Genomic DNA, 21,490 nt, shown 5'->3' with positions numbered 1-21,490 from the left:
CTCATCCAGCTGAATTTGCACAGGACTCACCAGGTCCTGATCTACCTTGTCATTCCTCATTCCTTATCAGGATATTACAGGTGTGAAAAACAAGGACGGTTTTACCATTTGCATTATAGAATTCAAATCAGTGAAAGCATTCTGTTTATGATGAGATTTGGCGCAGTAGAAGACTGCATCATTGCTACAATCACTGCCTTCAGATACAACCAAGCGTGTGATAGCCAGGTACAATCTGGAGGTGAGAGTTTGGCCAGGATCAGCAGTGATCTACATGCTCACCATGTAGATCAAGACATTTAGAGTCAAGCCTGACCCCACTGTTATTGAGTATGTAAACCAGAAGGAAACAGAACTCTGCAGGAGACATCAAGGAAAAATGTTGGCAAGTGACTGTGGGGACCATTCTCTGGATACACAGAGACATCTCAGCCTGGGAGAGCAATATTTATCTATTCCAAAGATGCACAAAACAGACCCACTGCTGATTGCAAAGGATTCTTTAATGGCAGCAACACAAAATGGATTAGAGACAATGGCAGAGGCTACAGTAGCACAAGGGCATTGCAATGCAAATTACAAAAGAAGTGATGCTGGTTCTGCACTGACGCTCTCACTTAGCCACACACACAACCTGCAATGCTTCTACATTCCATAGGCCAGGACTCTGGAATGCCAGCTGAGGGTACAACAGGTTTCACACATGTGGCATTGCCTCCTCTAGCTTGGACACTCTCATATGATCAATCCTGATGATTCTTGCATTGGTGGGGTGGGAGCAGCGTGCAAGGCAGGATGGAGAAGTGCAGCTCTGCAGTGCAGCAGAGCAGAGAGCGCTGACATTCGGTGGGCCTGTGACACTGGGGGAAAAGGCAGCACCAGCAGAGGCGGAGATCCGGGTGTCAAATTTCTGCATCTTTTCTCAGCGCTGCAGCATTTGCATTCTAACAGCCACAGCCAGGGCGCAGGGGGCACAGGAAGGAAAGCTTGTCGTTGAAATCGATTGCCTTGTAATTTGGAAAGTGCTCATGCTCTCGGGCAATGTATTGAAATCCACTTCCATCACTGTGCTCACACAGCAGCCAGGCACCTCTCTGGACTTTGTGGGAAGACATCATATCATTGTCATGTCCCGCACCCAGGTTGGTTGCTTCTCTTATTATTCTGCTCTTCCCTTGATAATCAATGTGTTCATAGAGAGTGATCTGGGGATTGTACAGACTTTCAGTGATCACCTGCAGAGAGCTGATCCTGTCATTCATCTCATTACCTACAAAGCTATATTCTCCCTCCTCAAACACCACAAATCGACCCTTGTAATCAACATGCTCATAAGCCACCCAAGGCTGGCCAATTACTTTCACTGAGGAGACAATATTATTCCAATCTGCATCTTTTAGATTGGAAATGTCAGTGGTGAATTCTCTGGACAGGCCCTTGAAGTTGGCATGCTCATAAATGATGATTTTGCCCATCTCTGCAGGACTTCTGGGGGTGCAGATTTCTTGCTATAGGAGCTGGATGGCAGCCTGCACAAAAGGGAGACAGAAAACAAGCAGAACTTGTGAGAAGACTTTCTCCTCCAGACAGAGAATTATGGGAAGTGTGGTGTAGAAAAGGAAAAGTGGAATGTTTTTAGCAGAATAGAAACATATCAGCATCTGAAAAGGAGTGAGGGCTTTTCAGTTTAGAGGGAAAACATAAAACAAGACATGTGCCCACAGCTACTCAGTTCAAATTAGTTGTGTGTGTTGGTTTAGTTACATACCCAAGATTAAGTTGTAAATACTCTCCCAGTCACCCCCCACAACTGTGTATCAGTGGCCCCCTCCAGGCTGTCCCTGGGTGAGGTTTGTCTCTCCTGCAGCAGCCATCCATCTCCTCATGCCCTGAGAGATGGCTTCAGTCTCTGCACACGCACACAGCAGAGCCTCACGGCTGTGCTGCAGCTCTCAGCCCAGCACTAAAGCCTCCTTCCCTTGCCCTGCACTTCACAGCAGCTGCCCAAGAAGCCCTTCCAGCTCTACTGTGCCAAGGGTGCCGCTTACCTTGCTGTCAGCTGCAGGGCTGCAAGAGCTGAGGGCAATTCCTCCAGGGCAGGGCTGTGGTGTGTGCAGAGTGTCTCACCTGCCTCCATTTATACTTGCACAGAAGTGAAAGTGTCAACCACCCAATTCCAAGGAACTGGGAGTGGTTGATGTCATGCTCAGGGTTCAAAAATTATTCATATTCTATCTTGGTCTTGATGCCCTACAACCGGACATCTCATTGCTCTGGTTCAAAAGTTCACTGAAGTGTGAGTGACCTGATAACCTTAGAACGTGGCTTCATGTCTGTCCCTGCTCAGAAGCCGTCTGAACCACAGGAACTGTGAACCACAGGAACTGGAACACATTGTTTGGAGCAACCCCAGCTCCTTCAATCCCTCAACAGCCCAATTCCCTTTTCTGGACTCACTCCAGCCCCCCCATGTCTTCCTTGCAGTGAGGGGCCCAGAACTGGGCCCAGCCCCAGAGGAGTGGCCTCAGCAGTGCTGAGCACAGGGGGACAATCCCTGCCCTGATCCTGCTGGCCACACCATTGCTGATCCAGGCCAGGTGCCACGGGCCTGCCTGGCCACCTGGGCACAGCTGGCTCATGTGCAGCTGCTGTCTGTCATGTGTGGGCCTTTTGTGACCGCAGGACTCAGCCCTCGGCCTGGCTGAGCTTCATTCCATCGGCCTCAGCCCACTGACCCCTCTGCAGAGCCTCCTCACCCTCCAGCACACAACACTCACCCAAGCTGGTGTTGCCTGCAGACTGCCTAAGGGGGGAGATCCAAGGATGGGGCACCCACATCTTCTCTAGAGAACCTCTTCCAGTGTCTCACCACCCTCACAGTGAAGAATTCCTTCGAAATGTCTAGCCTAACCCTACGCTCTTTCATCTTGAAAGGCCGCAGTAAAAAGACCCTCTTTTCTTTTAAGCCCCTTTTAAGTCCTTCAATTCCTTCTCCACAGGGCTGCCCTCAGCCCATTCATCCCTCAGCCTACACTGCCCCTGGTGATTGCTCTGACATCCAGTTGCAGGGCCTTGCACTCAGCCTTGCTGAAATTTATGGGATGCACATCGGGCCATTGCTCACGCTTCTCGAGGTCCTGCTTAACAATCCCTTCCTTCCAGCATGGCAACACACCACTCAGCTTGGTGTCATCTGCAAACTCGCTGAGGGTGTGTCGCAGACATTTCTCCACAGAAATCCTTTCTTTCGGATTTCTGTGTCTTCGGGAGGCCAGAGGCCTTCGAAGACAAGGTAAACAATTATTATCAGCTGCTGGGGAATGCAACAGGGGCACCTATTTTGATTGGTGATTGGTTCATGTTTTATGTTTATAATTAAGGTCCAATCACCAGTGCAAGCCAGGGGACTGAGTCCTCGGCCACAGCTTTGTTGTGGATTCTTTTCTATCTCTTCCTAGCTAGCCTAGCTGCTCTGCAAAACCTCTCTCGTTATTCTTTCTAGTATAACTATAATGTATTATATCTTATATTAATAAATTCAGCCTTCTGATTCAAGAAACAAGATTCACCGTCTCTCTCACCAGCTGCGCCCACTCAGGCGCGGTAATATCTGGTGACCCGACGTGTGAGAGCAGAAATTAATTTAATAAGACCAGAGGAGCAAAATTGCTGCACTGGGTAAAATCCTGTATGTGTGGCATTTGATGGTTGCTTTGAAGTGACCACAGAAAGTGGATTCAAGCCAGGAGCTGAAGAACTGAATATCCTGATTTGGACAGAGTTCACAGCCAAGGCTGACCACAACAGAACCTTCTTCTGGAAAACCATCAGGAAAGATGATGGAAAAGAGCAGCAGACCTGTGGAGCTGGCCAGAGCAAGCTGGACTCTTTCAAAAGGTACTGTGGGCTTTTCTATTCCTGATGAACCAGCCCTTCGTAGCTTGTGGCTATTCGTATGGCAGACACATGCCTTGCCAGAAGAGATTCAATTCTCCCCTTCAGAGGAAAAGCTTATTGCCCTCTGGAAATATTGGTGCAGAGAAGATGGTTGCTTTTTGTCAGAAACAGATATCTATGGGTTCTTTAGATGGGCAAAGCTTTTTGGGTTCTTTACTGATGTCCTGTACGCTTTAGATGTTTTCGTCTGGGAGTGCATGGACTCGATTATCCATTGCGTATACAGTCAGGGACGCGTGTTGCCTTCTATCTACCCAGCATTTATAAAGCTTTTCCCTGTCCTGAAACGCAGAGCAGCTTGTTTTCAATGGATCTCTAACTGTTATGGACAAGCTCCGTTTCCACCCCCCTTGGCAGAAGACCCTGTGGGTGATGACTTTGGGCTTTTCCCCCCCCTGCTTCGCGGCGGGGGTGGCTGAAACTTCGCGGCGCGAAGAAGTTTTTATTACTCTTGCTCCGGAGCATGCTCAGATGGAGCCTTCTCCTCCCCCCCCTTCTCCCCCTCAGGGGGGATGGGAGTGGCCGCTCAAGCCAGCGCCGGCCTCTCAGACTCCACCTTCAGACATGGGGGCGGCACCGGTCTCTGAGGTTTCCTCCACGCCCCTGCCAGAGCCGTCACTCCAGGAGGTCCCGCCCGCGGTTTCACTGGCCTCCCCGCCCCCGCCAGAGCCTGTGTCAGAGACTGCACAAGAGACAGCACTTCCGGCGATTGACCTGTTGCTAAGCAACAGCGATGCTCCGCCGCTTCTCCCGGCTCCGCTGCTGCCCGTGCTGTGCTTGCCGCCGCTTTCAGAGCCAAGGGACACAGCAACAGCGTGTTTCCGTGCATCTCCGCCGCTTCAAGCCGAGACAGTTCCTGTTCAGGATGGGGCTGAAAACGGCGTTGAGCCCGCGGGACTCTCGGAGCGTCCCGCGGCGGATCCCACGCTCAGCGTGGTTCCCTCCCCAGTTCCAGCTCCCCCCCCGCTGCTTCCACCGGACGTCCCAGCGGCTTTGCCATTGTCAGAGACTGCCCTGGAACCAGCGGCTTGTTCAAACTCGGACCATCCCGGACCAGGTGCCCCAGCAGCCGCCCCGGCGGGGGGTCTCTCCTTCAGTGGAGCGGGGGCTGCCCGCCAGCTGACTCTTGCAGCAGTCCAGCTGCCGGCTTTCAAGCTCAGCATTCTCTGCGGTTTGGGGGGTGGTGTTTCGGTTGCTGTCCCATGGAGGCTGCCATCTCTGCCGCCCCTCTTGTGCCCTAGCGGCGAGGGGGACGGGGCTTCCGAGAGCCCTGCCTCTGGTCCCCAGCCCGGTGGGGGTGGTGCCGTGTTGCTATGGGAAACAAACATTCCGAGACCCGAGATGAAGATTCTCGGGGCAGCTTCTATTTCCTCATTGCTGGCATGCCTCAGTGGTTTAGGGGAAAGGAAGTGTCTCACTACCCGTGCTGCCATTGTGCTGGCAGCAGGTTCAGGCCTGTGGATATGCAGAGCCTTCCTCATGGGTTTGGCCTGGGCCGTTGGGCTCAAAAAATTCCTGGGCTGGCCCCACTGTGTGGCCTCCTTATGTTTTTGGGGACTCTGGTTTCTCCTACCGGTCCTGGTCCCCCTTCGTGCGCCAGTTTTGGGGTTCCTGGTCCAGCATGGGCCAGGGCCCCCAGGGCCTTTCCTTCTCTGGCACTGCTCTGCTTGGCTGCTGCTCCTTTGCTTTCAATCACAAAAAAAAAAAAAAAAAAAAAAAAAAAAAAAAAAAAATTTAAATTAAATAAAAAAGATTGAAAATAGCGGGCAGCAGCTCTGAAGCGCTGAATCATTGAAGGGCCAGAAAGGACATTCCAAAATTGTTCAAATTGTTTTAAATTGTTTTAAATTGTTTTAAATTGTGTTATGCTGATTTCAGGACAAAAAGGACTCTCAGATGTCCAAAAGAAACAACTTCAGCTGATGGACTGTTCCTGAAACTCAGCTGCATGGACTCAAATTCTCTTTACATTGTATTTTGCATTTTTCTTATATTGTAGGATTGTTTTATTGATTTGTGAGTATTCTATATTTAATAGGTGAAGGAATTTCCTGTTCATTCCGCATCAGCATTTTTCTTTTATTTTTATACAATTTAGAAAGGTGAGATGTTGCAGACATTTCTCCACAGAAAACCTTTCTTTCAGATTTCTGTGTCTTCAGGAGGCCAGAGGCCTTCGAAGACAAGGTAAACAATTATTATCAGCTGCTGGGGAATGCAACAGGGGCACCTATTTTGATTGGTGATTGGTTCATGTTTTATGTTTATAATTAAGGTCCAATCACCAGTGCAAGCCAGGGGACTGAGTCCTTGGCCACAGCTTTGTTGTGGATTCTTTTCTATCTCTTCCTAGCTAGCCTAGCTGCTCTGCAAAACCTCTCTCGTTATTCTTTCTAGTATAACTATATGTATTATATCTTATATTAATAAATTCAGCCTTCTGATTCAAGAAACAAGATTCACCGTCTCTCTCACCAGCTGCGCCCACTCAGGCGCAGCAATAAGGGTGCACTTGACCCCATGGCTGTGGCATCAAGGAAGGCATTGGAGAGCACTGGGGGCAGAACAGACCCTTGGGGGTCACCATTTGTCCATGGCTTCCATTGATCCTGATCAGGTTTCTCAGGAACTCACTGTGTGAATGACAGCACAGGCATTTAAGTGCCAGCAGCACAGCACTTCTGCTCCAAGAGATGGTACTTCCTCAAGGGAGAAGAGACCTAGGAAGATTTCTTCTCTTTTATCAGAGTATTCACCTGCTCACTTAACTTGCTCAGTTAGGGTGATTCAGCAAGGAGATGTGTTAACAATTAAGTAACTCAAACTGCTTCCTGCTTCTTATTTTCTGGATTTGTAGGCACATGAAAGACAAGGAAGTGATTTGTGATTTGCACAGCTTCAGCAAAGTCCAGTTCAAATAACCGACTGGCTTTTTACGATGGAGTGACTACTTCAGTGGAAAGGGAAGGGCTACAGATGTCATCTACCTGGATTTCTGCAAGGCCTTTGACATGGTCCCCACAAATTCCTTCTTTCTAAATTGGAAGCACAGAGATTTGATAGGGAGACTGCTCAGTGGACTCGGCTTTGAGGCCATATAAAAACAAAACCAAGTTACCTCCAGGGAAGGGACTTCCTTATAGGAACAATCAGCTGCACCCTGTCACATTTATTTTCCTGATGACCTCTACAGATCCCTGAAGGAAAGTCTCTCATTACTGCTTTTGTCAGCAACAGGCTTTGCATTTTTTGAGATTTGATTTACAGGGATGGAGTATCTCATTTGAGCTTTTCTGTAAGATTGCTCTGATTAACACAGAGTCAATAAGGCACTGCCAAAAAAACACAGCAGCATAAGGGGGAGGAATACTCTGACAAGGAAACCAAGAAAAAATTAGAGGAAGCATCAGGAACTGAACTGAAAGTGGGGCAGCTCTGTTGTTGGGTAAAGGGAAGATGTCTTTTGAAGATGCATATGGGGAAAAAAATAAGTTGCTTCAGCCCTGCTTGCCACAATGGCTTTTCAGTGTTGGATACATTAAAAGATGCTGCAAATCCATGCTGTGGGACTTCCAGTAGTAGATGAAGTGAGTAGGGAAGAAAGCCACAATAAAATCTTGCAAGCTTGCAAACAGCAAATTTGAGAGTTTTGGACTTGGAGAAGAGCTTGAGTTTCCCCAAGGGAGTGTTAAATCATCTAGCCAAAAACCCATGGGTCAAGGCATGTGCAGCAGAACATCCTGTCTGCTGGTGTCCTGCACTCCTCTGATGGAGGCTGCCTGGGCAATGGAGCTGCCCTGCAGGTGCAGGGTCACAGTGGCTCATTCACAAAGCTGACCCAAAGAAGCTGCACCAGAGCCCTGAAACACAGAAACAAACACAGCATCATTGAGAAATGACAGAAGTGGTTCATGTGTAACATCACCATTTACTGAGCATACAAGATAAGACCTTAAGCCCACATTTTATATTCCATGTTTACCCAAACACGCCTGAACCTGTTCTGAGGATGTTTCTGATCAAGCCAAGAAAAGTTGAGTCTGTGTATATATCACCTGTCACAGCCATAGTGTCTAAGCTTTCATGTTTAGACATCTATTTTTGGAATACCACAAGCCTTCCTTGTGCTGCATTCTCTTCAAATGTCCATTTGCACTGTGGATTAATAATCCCATCTGTGAAGGTTTTTTGCTGACTGTTGATTTTGCAAGCAAGTTGTTGTTTTACTCTTTTTAATACCATGTGTGTACAGACATCTTTTGTGAAAATCCATTTCTTTAGGATTTTTTCCCTTCTGAGAACCTGAGGCCTCAGAAACAAAATGTAAACAATGGTTATCTGCTGCTGCGGCATGCATCAGGTTTGCCTGTGGTTGGGCCATCTTGAATGTTTACAGTTAATGGCCAACCACAGACCAGATAGCTTAGACTCTCTGTCTGAGCCACAGATCTTTGTTATTCATTCTTTTCTATTCTTAGCTCGTCTTCTGAAAAAAACCTTTCCTTCTATTCTTTTTAGTATAGTTATAATGTAATATATATGTCATAATATAATAAATCAGGCCTTCTGAACATAGAGTCAACATTCTCATCTCTCCCCTCATCCAAGAACCCCTGTGAACAATGTTACACATGTGTAATTTAGCATGGTTTGGGACTTCCACGTACAATCTATTCCTGGATTGGCAGGTAGAGGTGACAATGCTTTAGTCTTTACTGTGCAAAAGTATTTCACAGTGTTCTTTTATAGGGATAAACCTCATGTGAGAAGTACAGTAGGGAATGCCACGGTTGCTGATGTCTCCTCCTGGGAGGCCTCCTAAAATCTGCCATGAGGGTGAGGGGTGAGGATGACCATGGAAAGTGATTCCAAGGGTACTGCTAACTGAGCAGCATAGAACTTGCCAGCTGGTCTGCACTGCCCTGCACCCCAAGGGCAACTAGACCACCTCCTCACAGCCCCCAAAGTGAAGAAAATCCCCTCTCTGGTGGCCAGGAGAGACAGAGCCAGACAGGAATGTCCACTGATTAAAATCAGAGTAACAGCAGCTTTGGGAGGCAATGTAATATTTTCTTTGCCCAAAATAAACAGAGGAAAAACTCAGAAAAATCTGCCTCAGGGACCTCCTGGCTGTAAGGAACTTCTCAGTTACATATGCCAAGAAAATGAGAGAATACCTTCTTTCCTCTCAAAGAAATGGTGGTTTTCAAAAACGAAATGTCATTAAGTGTATTTCCTAGGAAATATAACTAAAGACATCCAAACTAATCCCTCTCCTATTAACAGTGCCTGTGTAACATCATTATCATGCTGAGATTCTGAAAGGGATATCTCAGATATGACCAAGGCACTTCAATAACACTTCCAAAATAATTTCTTCCACAAACTCCTTTGGGCAGAAGATGACATTTTCCAGTTAAGTTGCCACTATAAAACACATGTTCTAGAGTAGGAAGAATGCCAGATTCTCTTGGAATTGAATTGGGAAATCCCACTTTGGTGAACAGAGCAAGGAAACCTGAAACTGGCTGCAAAGCAGTAAAAGAAGTGCTTCAAAACACATGGATTCTAGGCCATCCCCATTGCACCTGCTCACCTAAGCCAAGCAGAGGAGCACGAGTGGCTGACACGTCAGCACAGCCTGCAGTGCTTATTTCTAAATGGGACAAAGCCCAGCAGTTGATAGCACAGCGTGTTCAGGGCTTCATGTGCAGATTGTGCAGTTTTTCAACAATCAGCTGCACAGAGCTGATCCTGTCCTTCATCTTTCACCAACAATGCTGTGCTCTCCCTCCTCAAGCACTGGAGTAACTGGCCTGTAGAGTTTGGGTGCTCATAAGCCCATGGAAATGGAAATAGCTTCACTCTTTTTGTTCCAGCCACAAGCTTGTAGTTGTCCCAGTTGCCTGCCTGTGTGGACTGACACACCAGGGCTTCTGCAAGAACACTGGGCAGAAAAACAAGGCCAAGTGGAGTGTGATGCCCACTCCCCACCAATAAACAAGAAGGAAGAACTGGTGGCAAATGTTTTGTGGAGATAAACAAAACTCCACAACTTTTGTGAAAGTTGTAAAGCCGGTGTGTTTATTACAGCACTGGACGCATGTGGGAATCGTTCCCTTAAAATGACATGTGTACCTCTGGGAACTTCAGGTCTCTTTTTATCTCCCTCTCAAATACATATGCATACAATTTCACAATAGGTTGATGCATATTCATATTTATGAATTTCGCGTGACATTTGCTGCTAGTTCTTTTTTATCAGAAAGAATTCCTAGGTCAGGTTGACCTGCTCTCACAGCAGTCTCTCTGTCTCTCTCTATCACCTTCTGTCTCCCTCTCCCTTATCTCTGCCCTTCACTGAAGCAGTTTCTCTGAGCCTAGGCTTTTGCAGTCAGACAACACAGCAAGCTACATACTTAAAGATGTACATTCCACCTAAATCAAAATGGATTTCTACCCTGGAAAATTTCCACTCTGCCTCACAATGGATGTAGAGAAGGCTGAGGTACTCAGTGTGTTCCTTGCCTCAGTCTTCACTGGAAGTCAGGTTTCCAACATCTCTGGAGTCGCTGAAGCTGCAGGTAGTGACTGGGGGAGAGAAGTCCCTCCCACTGTAGGTGAAGAGCAGGTTTGAGACCACCTGATGAAGCTGAATAGACACAAGTGTATGGGACTGGATGACATGCATCCCAGGGTCCTGAGGGAACTGGCTGGTGTTGTTGCCAAGCCACCCTCCATCATATTTGAAGAGTCATGGCCTTCAGGTGAAATTCTTCATTAATGGAAGAAGGGAAATATCACTCTCCCCTTTTAAAAAGGGGAGAAAGGAAGATCTGGGGAACTACAGACCAGTGAGCCTCGCCTCTATGCCTGTGAAGATCATGGAGCAGATCCCCATGGAAGCAATTCTAAGGCACATGCAAGACAAGAAGGTGATCCAAGACAGCCAGCATAGCTTTACTAAGGGCAGATTATGCCTGACCAATCTGGTGGCCCTCTGTGTTGGAGGGATTGCAGCCATCAACAAGGGGAAATCCAACCAATATCACTCACATACCTCGACTTCCTTAAGAACTTTGACATGGTCCCACATGGCATCCTTGTCTCCAAACTGAGATACACAGGTTTGAAGGGTGCACTATTTGGGAAATATCCACACAGCCAGAGAGTTGTGGTCAGTGGCTCTATGTCCAGAAGCAGACCTGGTGTCCATCAGGGCTCTGTTCTGGGACCAGTGCTTTTTAAGATCTTTGTCAATGACACCCTCAGCAAGTTTGCAGATGACACAAAGCTGAGGAGTGCAGCTGACACAACAAAAGGATGGGATCCCATCCAGAGGAACATGGACGAATTTGAGAAGTGATTCCATACTCACCTCATGAAGTTTAACAAGCCCAAGTGCAAGGTGCTGCACCTGGGTTGGGGCAATGCCAGACATGGGAGCACAGACGTGGGAGATGGTCATGGGCTGGGAGCACCTCTCCAATGAAGACAGGTTGAGAAATATGGGGTTGTTCATCCCAGATGAGAAAGGAAAGCTCCAGGGAGACCTCATTGCAGCCTTCCAGCTCTTGGAGGGCGCTTTATAAAAAAAGAGCAGGAGCAGTTTTTTAAGTGGGCAAGTAGTAATAAGATGAGAATGGAATGGTTTTGAATTAAAGTAGTAGAGACTTAAGAATTAGATCTTATGAAAAAGTTCTTTACTATGAAGATGATGAGGCTCTGAAACAGGCTGTTTAGAGAGCTTGTGGATTTCCTTGTTCCTGGAAGTATTCAAGGTCAGGCTGGATGGTGGAGCAACCTGGTGTAGTGGAAGGTGTCATTGCCCATGGCAGGAGGGTTGGAATGATCTTTAAGGCACCTCCCAACCTCAGACTTCATAGGATTCTAGGATTTTATGATCAATGCCTTAAGATACATGGGGTAGTTAAATACTGGGTACAGGTGAAAGTTGGCTTAGCAATAATTTAATCATAGCAATAATTAAAATGGTTACCAAGCTCTTTAGTCTGCTTGCAATGTTTCTGGACAGTGAAACTGTAAGGAGATAAAATTCTGCAGGACAGATCCATGAAAAATATTTGCAAGTGACTACACAAAACATTCTCTGGATACACAGAGATATCTCTCCATGAAAGTGAAATGTTTATGTACACTAAACACTGCATAAAATAAACCCACTGCTGATTGCAAAAGATTCTTTATTGGCACCAACACAAAATGGATTACAGACATTGGCAGAGGCCGTTTGTGGGGCAGGAGAGCTCTCCCTTTCGGTGGTCCTGTGACACTGGGGGAAAAGTGACACAAGCAGAGGCAGATATCTGGGTGTCAAATTTCTTGCTGGGGCTGTATCTTTTCTCAGCGCTGCAGCATTTGCATTCTAACAGCCACAGCCAGGGCGCAGGGGGCGCAGGAAGGAAAGCTTGTCGTTGAACTTGATGGCCTTGTAATTTGGAAGGTGCTCGTGCTCTCGTGCAATGTATTGAAATCCACTTCCATCACCATGCTCACACAGCAGCCAGACACCTTTCTGAACTTTGTGTGAAGATGTGGTGTTATCATCATGTCCCCTGGTCAGATTGGTTGCTTCTCTTATTATTCTGCTCTTCCCTTGATAATCAGCGTGCTCATAGAGAGTGATCTGGGGATTGTGCAGATTTTCAGTGATCACCTGCAGAGAGCTGATCCTGTCATTCATCTTTTTGCCAACGAAGTCATGATCTCCCTCCTCAAGTACCAGTAACTGTCCCTTATAGTCTGCATGCTGATAAGCCACCCAAGGATGGCCGATTACTCTCACTGAGGAGATACAATCATTCCAATCTGCATCTTTTAGGTTGGCAATGTTGGTGTGGAATTCTTTGGACATACCCTGGAAGTTGGCATGCTCATAAACAATGATTTTTCCCATCTCTGCAAGGCTTCTGGGGTTTGGATTTTCTGCTGTTGGATGGCAGCCTACAGAAAATGAAAACAGAAAACAAGCAATGCTTGTAAGAGGCCTTTACACACCAGACATGAAACGCTGGAAACCAGAGGGGACAAAAGGTAAAAAGGAAATGTAAAACAATTTTAGCAGAAGATAAAAATAGCAGCAGCTGTGAAAGAGTGAGGGCACAACACAGAATTTCAATTTGGAAGAAAAAAGTAAAATGAGATTTGTACACCACAACAGTCCAGTTTCATTTAATATGTATACATGCAAGGCACATCTGAGCATTTTAACATCTTATTGGTGTACTCTAAATAATAACAAAATAAAATATACAACTCATGATAAATCTTTCTGTTGATAATTGATGCTGCAGTTGAGAAATATTTTAGAAACTGGCGCTCATTGTTTAGAGTAGGTTTCCTGGGCCACATAGAAAGCAATATAAAAGTAGTGAGACATGCAACTAATTTCTAAAAGGAAGTGAATTTTTTACACAAAATCAGGGGGGAAAACCTATCTTTTAAGGGCAGAAATGAACTTTACATTCACTGAAACACCTTGTTTCTCTTTTTATATGTAATTTTACTGAAATCAAGAGATTCCTTCTCTTGACATACACTAAGAAGCAATCAAGTTGTAAGCATCAGCTCTTTAGATCAGACTAAATTTCAGATTTAAAGTGTCTTTTCCTAACACTACTACCAATACACATATCTAATTCCCCACAGTTATAAAGGCACAGTGTTTGTTAGCAACAGCTGCAGGAATAGTAATGAGCAGTCAGTTATGATAACAGCTCCCTCTCTCCAAATCATGTAACAGTTACTGAAGCAAAGATTTACATTTCAGGGCAAATAAATGGGACTAAAAAAGCCATTCCTCTAGCTGATTCTGAGAAGGGATGGGAAAAGACTGATATCCCCAGTAAGACTGAAAGCCACAGTAATACGGTGACATGCAGTAGCATGTAAGAAATGTGCATCATAATTTAAAAACATGAATCACTTAAACCTCACTTTTTTAGAAAAAAAAACTTCATGTGATTAAAACCATGTATTTTTTCACAGTTATAAAAGCATATATGGAGGCTGAGAGGACGTGAGCTCGGACTCACTGACTGATTAGTGCCTAGTGATTAGGCACTACTATAATTACTTTCTACCTGTAGAAAAAGAATGAATAATGACCCATTTAATTTTGCTGATACAACATAAAGATCCCATGACCAAGATAAATTTGTAGAATATTTTCACTTTCACCTCTGAGAATTGTGTATCAGTGGCCCCCTCCAGGCTGTCCCTGGGTGAGGTTTGTCTCTCCTGCAGCAGCCATCCATCTCCTCATGCCCTGAGAGATGGCTTCAGTCTCTGCACACGCACACAGCAGAGCCTCACGGCTGTGCTGCAGCTCTCAGCCCAGCACTAAAGCCTCCTTCCCTGGCCCTGCACTTCACAGCAGCTTCCCAAGAAGCCCTTCCAGCTCTCCTGTGCCAAGGGTGCCTCTTACCTTGCTGTCAGCTGCAGGGCTGCAAGAGCTGAGGGCAATTCCTCCAGTGCAGGGCTGTGGTTTGGGAAGGGCATCTCACCTGTCTGCATTTATAGCTCACTCAGAAGCCTTGTGAAACACGTCACCCAACAGAACTGAGAAATGGTCAATAAGTGAACAAAAATCATTAACTATTTTATTTCAATTTTGATCTTTCTACAACCAGTCATGTTATTGCTTGGGATCAAAAGTCTCTTGAAGCATAAACCCTTGATAAAACCTTAGAACTTTGCTTCTTGTTTGTCCTTCTCCTCCAGAAGCAGATTAATCACAGTAATAAAAATGTATCAAAGTACCTTGTGACGCACAGGCTATAGAATTTTTCTGCCTCTTGCAAATTTTTCTTTACCTGTGAAGAAAATATAATAATCAATTTTAATTTTTGAAAGGATTTTAGTGGGACATGTCCACTTGACAGAGGGAGCGTTTAAGAAGTGTTTAATTAAATTCTCTTCCTCTTTCTCACCTATGTAGCCACTTCAGCAGCTGCAGGGAGGCAGAGCTGTTAAAGCAGGGCCAGGAGGCTCTGGCAGAGCTGCAGTGGCAATATTTTTCTTTCTTTTCTTCTCTTTTCGGGTTCACTCTGTAATATATTTTCAGACAGGTTCATTTGCTAGCATGTCAGAAAGCTGTTCTGCTGCTGGAGAAAGCAATAGGATCTTCATTAGTTCACCTGAGGTACCCCTGCTCTGTCAGGTAGGAAGTAACTGGAGAAGATGGGGAGCTGGGAAGGGAGATAGCTCATCCCTGCAAAACAAGCAGCCTGTACACCAGATTCAGCCAAATCCTCATGCTGTATCTCTTTCACTGGTGCTTGGCTGAGCCCATCATGTGCCAGATCACAAAAGTAAGCCAGCATTAAAACACTTGAGGCTTTGGGGGTTTTTCCATGTGATCCGTTGTTTTGCTGCTCTGCAGAGGTTGGAAGCAGAGCAATTGAAATTTGTAAATTGAAATTTTGGGGTTTTGAAGATAAACAGGCCCTCATTTTATAGCAACAGCTAGATGAGAAGTCCCTTTTCTGAACAGGCAAATTACACCTTTAGGACATGTTTTTGTGTGTTGCAGTGACCTCAGCCTACAATTCAGTGCTGCTGGAAAAGGGAATACCCCATTCCACTCTTGAATCATTGTGTCCAGTGTCTGATAAAGAGAATGGAGGAAGAATGAGCACCCCAATGTGAGGAATGCTTGAAAGAGGGATTAAAACAGCCTAGAATAGGATGGATTTGCACTGCCAATGAACAACATTTCATTCTTTTTAGCTTGCTAATGTGTTTTGCTCATTAAATTATTTGTGTTTCTGAAAAAAATCCAAATAATGTGTAATGACATACTTAAAAATGAATTAAACATTCCCATCTTTCCTAGAACCTGCAGACTCAGAAAGCACCTTTGACCAAATGTATGAGCCACGAAGGCATCACAAAGCCCAAGTCTGTGTGTATCTCAGCTATGGTACAGAGTAGTTTACATTTCTCAATTTTACATTTCAGCCAACAGTGAAAACTCCTAAGCCATGCACATGCTCCCTGCAGAGCACCAAAGCCGGCAGTGGGGCTTTTCGTGGCTTTGAGGAAAATCAAAAGGTGATGTATGATGGAATGCTCCATGATGGAATCCTTTGCCATGTTTTTTGTGCTACTGCAAAAGCGTGATAAAGGATCTCTGTACTCCCAGGTTCACAGAAAGCAATGAGTTCCTGGTTGTCATTGACCATCTGCCCTAGTGTTATTGGATTGAAAACTAAATGCCATTTAATGTCGTTAATCTCACCTATATGGTGCTTTATGCACAAGGAAGTCAGTCACTGAACAATGCAGAGCATCACAGGGTGGGGCTGAGGGGTTGATATTGGAAAAATTTATGGAGTTTTCTTTGTGGGTTGGGTTTGTTTGCTTTTATTCCTTATGGATCACAGAATGGTTTGGGTTGAAAGAGACCTTAAAGATCATTCCAACCCCCCTGGCATGGGCAGGGACACCTTCCACTAAACCAAGTGCTCAAAGTCCCATCCAACCTTGCCTTGAACTATTCCAGGAATAGGGAATTGCCAGCTCCTCTGGGAAATCTGTTCCTGTGCCTTACTACCCTAACAGTAAAGAATTTTTCCTAATATCTAAACTACACCTGCCATCTTTAACCTTGAAGTCATTCCCCATTGTCTCCCACTGTGTGCCCTTGTTGAAAAATCCCTCTCCAGCTCTCTTTTAACCCCTTTGTATACTGGAAGGCCACAATAAGGTCACCCCACAGCCCTCTCCAGGCTGAACAACCACAGCTCTCCCAATCTTTCCTCACAGGAGAGGTGCTCTAGCCCTCTGATCAGCTTCATGTCTCTCCTCTGAACTCATTCCAGCTGGTCCATGGCCTGAGACTTGTGCTGAGCTCCTCAGAGCTGGACACAACACCTCGGGTGGAGCAAATTTATGGGAAACAACGTTTCCTAAAATTCCTCTTATCCCCCCTCCTGCAGAAACAGTGGTATCTCAAAATCTGAAAGTGTCAGACAAAAGTGAAAAGCTAAGAGAAGGAGGATAAACCCCTCTTCCTCTATTGCCTTCCGCAGATGAAAAGCAACAGAAGGAGCAAGATGAACAATGACACTCAGATGCTTTGAAAATGTACAGTTATGCAAAAAACACTCCAGCAAGGGAAGAATAAAGCCTAAAATATTTTCGTCTTTTTCATAAAACTGGTTTTCTGGGTTTTTTTTTCCCTTTCTTTCTTTCTTTCTTTCTTTCTTTCTTTCTTTCTTTCTTTCTTTCTTTCTTTATTTAGAGACTATTTACTACTAGATTGCAGGGTAATAAAACAATTTCACTTAAAGCTGTGGACGTCACATATGCACCCACTTCACAGTGCTGGAAAAGGTACAATGGCAGAAAAATCTAATTAACAACAAACTCCTTCAACCACTAGATCCTGTTGTGCTCCTATCCTGCTCTATCACTGCAGATATCTCAGTTTGTATCTCAGTAATCATCTGGTTTTACTCCTTACTTTAAAACAAGAGGATTAAAAAAACAATAAAATCACACATGAGGTATACCTCCCCAGTTTCTGTCTGCTGTTTTTCTCTGGTAGTTTTGGACTCAAGGCAGTAGAACACTGGTTCCTTTATTTTGGAGGTTTGGTTTTGTGGTTGTAGAAGGTGGTTTTGGGGTTTTACTCACTTAGCAGTTGTTAGTGCTAGTAATGTAATTCTTCATGACAAAAATAAAGTTTCTTTCCCACTTTTCACTCTCCAACTTCTATTTCTCAAGCAGAACAGCTCCCAAAAATGCAACATAGGAACATGCCACTGGACCATAGAACCCAAAACTGTGAACAGCTTACATGCTAATAAATATTCACTACCAAACCCTTTGGGGGGGAATAAAAAAAAAGGCCCTTATTTTGCCTAGCATGTATCTCACACAAACTCCCCTTTTTTTGCTCTCCTCTGTTTGCTGCACTTCCCAGTTGCTGCTCTTCAGCAGAGCAAATTGAAGACCACTTTTTCAGCAAAAAGAGAGGTGACAGAATCCTATTGGATGACTGCTGCATATTCAGTCACACCAGAGGGAGTAAGCTCCAAAGAAATTATGCTGGAAAGAGAGGCACAGCAAACACAGACTGACAAAAACCTTATAAGTCCCACCAGACAACACACAGATGTCAGAAAACAAACTGAAGATCTTTTCTCACTATTATGTCCTTTCCCAAGTCTCCTCTTCCCGAATGAAGGAAAAAGCAACAGGTTGTCTGTGAGTAACTGCTAGTTCAAAATGCCAGAACCCAGCTGGGTTAGGGTTTGGGTTTTTTAATAAATCTACAAATCGTTTTCCATGGAACAGTTGCTAAACTGGACTCCCCAAAAAACAAGACCCATGCTCAGCAGTGGGGAGAAGCCAGGGAAAGGCACCACAGACCCTCAAAAGGTCTTGGCTTCCCAGCACCACATTTTGCATCTACAGCTGCACGTTTAGAAAATTCAGCCAGCATTTTGTTCCTTTCGTGTTTAATTAGCAAGCTGTGCTCCTAAACCCTTTGGTATCCCCACCCCAGCACGTGTGGCAGACACGGACCTGCCCTCGACTCAACACTAGGTGTCACTTCTGCGTCAGAAATGCGACGGAGCAACGGACACACTTCAGAAAAAACACAAACCACCAGGCATCAGATTTTTCAGAGTATCTCTACACCTACGACTCTTGTTAGAGTCGTGGACAGGTAGAGTTTTAAAATTTTACATTTCTCAAACTACGCACCTAAAAAACACCAGAAAAAATTAGACAATGCTTTGCTATACTCAACTCAATGCTTTCTCCCCTGAGGGTGCAAAAGAACACTTTCCTAAGCGATCAAGGGACCACGACTCAGAGAAGCTGCCAGAGTCTGCTCTGGCCAAGAGGCCTGTCTGGCAGGGCTGCCTCTGGTGCCACTTGGCTGCTGCAGGTGGAAGAGCTGCTGTGCTGCTATCAGACCTTCCTTGCGTGCCAAAGACTTCAGAGCAGCAGGGGCCCACTCAGAGCAGAGAAAGTGGCAGAGTGTGTGTGGTCAGGGCTCTGAGGCAGGCTAGGGCACGAAGGAAGTACTGGCAAGAACACAGTAAAGATAGAAAAGATACAGGAGCGGGGAAGAGAGGTTGGGAAAAGGGCTCCCCCTGGGGACACGTGGACTGCAGTAGGACGGTTTTATTTGCTGTCTTGCAGAAACTGAAAGAGGAGACCAGAAAGGAAGAGGCAGCAGGCTTAAAACACAAAAGAAAATACTTCAGGAATTTAAACACAGTTCTTGTGTGCATCCACAAGATATCATGAAGACCAAAGGCACTACTGTGGTTTAAAAATCAACAAGTCACAGGCAGAGAAAAAATTTACCAAAGGCTTTAAGACAAACATACTGATGCAACTTCTGAGTCAGACATCATTTCAAACAGTAGATTCCTAGAGAAAATGAGACTAGCTGCTACCTGCTTGCCTGATGCTCTTCCCATGAAGACTCACATCAGGTCACAACCCCCAGAGCCATTCCCCTAGAGAAAGGCTGAACACCTTCCAGACCAGAAAGACCTCAGCACACACAGGCACAACAGCCTGAGACCCAAAACTTGAACTCAGGGAGTTGCAACTCAAGAAAACTCAGAACTGTAATGAGTCTCAGCAGCTCAAGAGAGGAAACTGCAGTGGTGAAGCAGACTAAACAATGACAGCACAACCACTTCCTTGACAAGGATGGAAGCTCATGAGGAGCACTGTGGCTAGAGGTATAAGGACCTGAAAGCACATTTTCATTTTCTGGCTGGCTGGGTGCTAAAGCCATCACCAAGAGATTCTATGACTTCTTGGGTTCTTAAGCAGCAAATAAATACAACACTGAAGGAAGAAATACAGCAGAAACATATTAAGAAATATGGGTGGAAAAGCATGTGCTGAACTACCCTCTTTGATCACTCACTTATGGCTCCATGAAAGGTTAGTGTCCTGTAAGCCCAAGAATTTGGTAAAGGTCATGCTGGGATCTCTTACAAATTTTCAGTGGTGATAACCCTGACACCGTTCTGAGCATTGGGAGAAGTGAAAAAATTGGAGTGCACCATCATTTATAAGGTCTTCAATTCCCCAATCTAGCATTAGGGTTAGGCCTGTTGTGAGCAGGAGGTTGGATTAGGGACATGCAAATATCCCTCACTGCCTTTACATTAATCCAAAATGTTTGGTACCAGCTACCCACCCCTGCTGTACAACTGAGCTTGGTAACAGAAAACATGGATGTGGCCGGAAATGCAAACAAGGACCATGATGCACACAGAGCGTTAGCACAAGCTGGGTTTGGACACCAGAGACAGAGCAGCAGAGCACTGACAAAAATGGTGCATGGAACCAGAATGCAGGTCCAGTGAGCCAGCTGGTGTTCACTGCATCAACAGCCCACTTCCAAAGGCAGCTCTCAACAGGACAGGCACACAGGACCTGGAGAAAGGCAGATCAATCTTCACTCAGCCCTGGGGAGACTAAACAGGGACTCTGCTTAGGTGAAGGTTCAGCCTCAGCAAAAGGTAGAGCAGCAATGCTGTGAAATAATTTAGCAGGGACAGGGGGAAGAAAGTGAGAACAATTTCCAGGTAAAGTGAACAAATGTTAACAGCCAAACTACCAGCAGGGACAGGGGGAAATGTGGGATAGGGAAGGATACCAACACAAAGTCAAGAGTTTAAGTGATATTGCAAGGGAAATTGAGGCAACTAGGAAACCTAGGAGAGGAGAAGCACTAAGAAAATCTGAGGATGAGAACAAGGAAAAGCCAAGGAATGGTAATGGGAAAATGAACAGAGAGGAATGTGGTGCACCAAAGAGGCAAAGGGAAGCAGCGGTGAGAGCAACAGCAGAGAGAAGTGGGGAAGGGAGAACAACTAGACAGCAAGTGAGGCACAACATAGGCATTGTTTTTTCTTTCACCAAGCAAAGAATCTGACAGAGAACTGAAATAAGTAAAAACCAAAACACATTGCTGGCCAGCAGTGTGGGCAAGCAGGACACAGAAGTAGCATTTCCCTTCCTTTCAGACAGCAAAAGCAGCAGGTTGTTTTGCATGCACTACAGCAGTCTCAGAACAGGGCGCGTAGGTCTCAGTGCCACAGGGCTAGATGGGAGATACAGGGAAAAATAAAGGTCAGAAAATACACAGCAAATACTAATCTCTGCACACACTTTCTGCTCCAGCAGAGAGAGAGAAGCAAGCCTGTGAGGTTGAGGTATGAAGAAACAGGTCCCTGATGGAAGAGGAAGGAGCAGTCCTTCCTATTTAAGCCCCCAGCCTTGACTACTGCAGCAGTCAGATTCCTTAAACTGGTGATAAAATGTAACACAATTTCCCTCTCTGCAGAGAGGGAAGAGAGGGCCAGAATGTGGAAAAAAGAAGTGCATCACTGACCTCTAAACCTGAGCAAGAAAAAAGTTTTTGGCACAGAGAGGCTCTTCTGCTGGCTCACTGAACTGAAGCCTGGGGCTACAGCAAAAAGAGGTCCTTTAAGCTTCATCTGTATGCGAGCTATCAATAAAC

The 21,490-nt window shown here is 45.5% G+C and overlaps 2 protein-coding genes across 4 annotated transcripts; both read right to left on the bottom strand.

Moving 5' to 3' along the window:
• Positions 1–485: 485 nt before the first annotated feature.
• Positions 486–14,461, bottom strand: LOC132070366 (epidermal differentiation-specific protein-like). Of its 2 annotated transcripts, none has more exons than XM_059467110.1 (2): positions 14,405–14,461; positions 486–1,529 (listed from the first exon to the last, which is right to left on the bottom strand). In XM_059467110.1, the coding sequence occupies exon 2, from the start codon at positions 1,473–1,475 to the stop codon at positions 945–947; it is 531 nt and encodes a 176-aa protein (XP_059323093.1). In that variant the 5' UTR covers positions 1,476–1,529; positions 14,405–14,461; the 3' UTR covers positions 486–944. The 2 variants fall into 2 exon arrangements, with proteins under 2 accessions (XP_059323093.1, XP_059323092.1); XM_059467109.1 differs by lacking the exon at positions 14,405–14,461 and adding an exon at positions 2,049–2,097.
• On the bottom strand, positions 12,173–21,384 carry LOC132070368 (epidermal differentiation-specific protein-like). 2 transcript variants are annotated; one of them, XM_059467111.1, is made up of 4 exons: positions 21,362–21,384; positions 14,910–15,026; positions 14,740–14,792; positions 12,173–12,921 (listed from the first exon to the last, which is right to left on the bottom strand). In XM_059467111.1, the coding sequence occupies exon 4, from the start codon at positions 12,872–12,874 to the stop codon at positions 12,344–12,346; it is 531 nt and encodes a 176-aa protein (XP_059323094.1). In that variant the 5' UTR covers positions 12,875–12,921; positions 14,740–14,792; positions 14,910–15,026; positions 21,362–21,384; the 3' UTR covers positions 12,173–12,343. The 2 variants fall into 2 exon arrangements, with proteins under 2 accessions (XP_059323094.1, XP_059323095.1); XM_059467112.1 differs by lacking the exons at positions 14,910–15,026; positions 21,362–21,384 and having other exon boundaries at positions 14,740–14,800.
• Positions 21,385–21,490: the final 106 nt, after the last annotated feature.

This window comes from Ammospiza nelsoni, chromosome 2 (genome assembly GCF_027579445.1).
Source record: "Ammospiza nelsoni isolate bAmmNel1 chromosome 2, bAmmNel1.pri, whole genome shotgun sequence".
Lineage (NCBI taxonomy): Eukaryota > Metazoa > Chordata > Aves > Passeriformes > Passerellidae > Ammospiza > Ammospiza nelsoni.
This window is presented reverse-complemented; position numbering and strand designations above follow the sequence as displayed.

What these genes read in the sequence shown, in the direction of transcription:
- LOC132070366 (XM_059467110.1), bottom strand. Translation starts at nt 1,475, where the DNA reads ATGGGCAAAATCATCATTTATGAGCATGCCAACTTCAAGGGCCTGTCC.
- LOC132070368 (XM_059467111.1), bottom strand. Translation starts at nt 12,874, where the DNA reads ATGGGAAAAATCATTGTTTATGAGCATGCCAACTTCCAGGGTATGTCC.